The sequence below is a fragment of the Zingiber officinale genome, chromosome 10B (genome assembly GCF_018446385.1).
Source record: "Zingiber officinale cultivar Zhangliang chromosome 10B, Zo_v1.1, whole genome shotgun sequence".
Classification (NCBI taxonomy): domain Eukaryota; kingdom Viridiplantae; phylum Streptophyta; class Magnoliopsida; order Zingiberales; family Zingiberaceae; genus Zingiber; species Zingiber officinale.
The window spans coordinates 1,443,275-1,445,806 of record NC_056005.1 but is presented as its reverse complement, the minus strand read 5'-3'; the positions used below and the strand labels follow the sequence as shown (position 1 = coordinate 1,445,806).

Here is a 2,532-nt window from a genome sequence, read left to right as displayed (position 1 = left end):
TCATTACGAAGGAAGAAGTCCATCAGTGGGTCATGGTGCTTGACTTATTCTACGACTCTTTCTTGATAAAAATGGAGGTTTTATCTACCGAAGGAAATTTATTTAGCCATAAACAATGGCGGACCTCGAGAGCCCATAAAGCCCCAGAGATTGGGCTGAGAGAGTATGTTTCCACGCGATCCATGAACTTGGTTTGTGCTCGCACTGTCGTACTGTTCATCGAGTCCTATGGATTATAGTTAATGATGCGTTTCTCGCTTCGTCTTCAAGGCTCGTATTCTTCCTTTCTCTCCACGACGAAAAGGACTAAGCATGACGGAAACTACTAAATCGATACCATCATTTCTGAACTCTCTTTGCTGTCGTTGTCCAGAGAGAACGAGGTGAGCTCTCCGTTGTGTATTAATTAAAGGAATTCGTGATCTAGTTGATCCAATCTTCCCTTAGTCAAAGTTGATCCCTCTACCATTTGAAGCTGAAGTTGGCCAAACAATTGGTTAGGCGAAGTTAGTTTTGACAGTGGAGCCTCTGGCGTTTCATGTAACCACGAGATTTCCATGCTCTGCCTGCTTGCCAATTCACAACTTCCATGCTCTGCCTTTTGTTGCTTAGTGCAGTTAGTGCTAAGAGAATTTTGTTTATCATTATGAATGATGAGCACGGAAACCGTCAATTTTGAATTTTGTAACAGTGTGAGATCCCTGTCATGATCAATGCAAAGCTCTTGCAGAAATTAGAATTGAAATTCACAGGAAATATTTTATGTTCGTTCACATGTACAAATCCAATGTATTAATTTGGATGATGAACTCTCTCCCTCCCTCGCTATGACAAATTCGATCTCAATTGACGAATTTATTGATCATAATTTAAACAAATAGTGAAGCCTTCTCCTTTAGCTCCAGTTCTCCTTGATGACGCTCATGCTCGTGTTTATTCTCGACTGTACAAACTTCGTAGAACTTGCAGTTCATGATGACCTCGAGGATCAGCAGCGATGCGTGGAGGTAAGCAATGGAGAAAGCCTCCCACAGCAGAGACGAACTTAATTCCCCTGAAATGTTGTATTGCCGGACCACTCTGTACTGAAACAGAGCCTCCACGGCAGCCATTCCGAGGTTGGCCGGCAAAGCCAATCCCAGCGCGGTCGACGCACGCCCCCTCACTAAAAAGAACGCCTTGAGCGCCGGGAGCAGCCCGCCGCAGTCATCCACGGCGGCAACGACGAGGGCCAGATTGCAGATCACGGTCGCGTTGGCAATCACGACGGAGTATAGGACGGCGCCGGCGGCAGAGAGGAGGAGGAGGAGGGCAGTGCTGGTGGCGAGGCCGAGGACGTCGGCGACGTTGAAGACTAGGAACAGGAAGGCGAAGACGGTGGCGTTGGTGGAGAGGAGGAGGAAGGAGTTGAAGAGGTGGGTGGGGAGGATCGATCGGTAGAGGCGGAGGGCAGTGGATAGCGACGGCGTCCCCCTCCGAATCCTCCCGCCGCCGCCACACACAGCAAGGACAACGCAAGCTTTGGCGACGAGGAGGAAAGTAAGGACGATCGGCAGCGTGGCCAAGAAGGAGAACACGGTCTGCGCCAGCTTCACGTTGAGCAGGGCGAAGAACTCCGCCGAAGCAGGGAACATCGCAGCCTGGAACAGCGCCGACAGGCGGAAAGAGATCGTTTTGACGACCGGCCCCGAGAACGGAACCAGCGCCTGCGACAACAGAATGGACGCCGACGCCGGCAAGACGAGCAGAGCAGCAATGGAGGTGAACGACTGGTAACCGTCCAAGAAGGCATTGATGGAGCTCCTTACGATCCTAAGAGCCATGGTAGGAAGGAAGGAAGGACCGAAGAAGCGATTGATCTTTCGAATCCTCGATGAGTATAAATATAATGGCTGTAGTGGTGGCGATAGGCCAACTACTGGTGAGCTACTAGCTTCGTTGCAGGCAGTGCATGGTTTTCAACGGAAGATGCTTGGATTCTTTGTGTCTGTCAGTGGTTGATTAATTACTCGAGCTGAATGAATGGATTAGCTATCGAAACCTATTCGCTGTAATGTTGGACTGTAGCCACTCATGGTGATAAGAAAGAGGCAGTTGTCAAAGTTGAAGTCATCGATTCTTCAAACGAGTGGGCTTCTCCCTCTCGTATGATTTGAAGACTGTTAATTAATTGACAGTAACTATCAAAGCAAACAAAGAAACTCTAATAGCATTATTACTGAAATGGATGAGGAAGAGATTAAGCAGGGAATTGATGCAGTTAGTGAAGTTGGTGATACGTAGCGAGCAGACAGGATATGATGATTGGTACACTCGTTTATATAGGAATTATATATATATCTTCTTATGGTAGGTCAATTGTCTTAATACACAGCCGACACTAGCAAAGCCTGTGCTCAGAAATCACACAACACTACACAAGATGACCAGCTCGATCTTCCAGCATTTCTTTTTCTGCAGCTTTCTCTTGTATAGTTTCAGTTGAAGGCTGTCTTTCTCTATGCTTTCATTCTGTGAAACCTTGGTATAATA

General features: G+C 47.5%; 1 protein-coding gene across 1 annotated transcript; it reads right to left on the bottom strand.

Moving 5' to 3' along the window:
- Positions 1-730: 730 nt before the first annotated feature.
- LOC122028788 lies at positions 731-1,969 on the bottom strand. The gene has a single exon (XM_042587680.1). The coding sequence runs from the start codon at positions 1,821-1,823 to the stop codon at positions 870-872; it is 954 nt and encodes a 317-aa protein (XP_042443614.1). The 5' UTR covers positions 1,824-1,969; the 3' UTR covers positions 731-869.
- Positions 1,970-2,532: the final 563 nt, after the last annotated feature.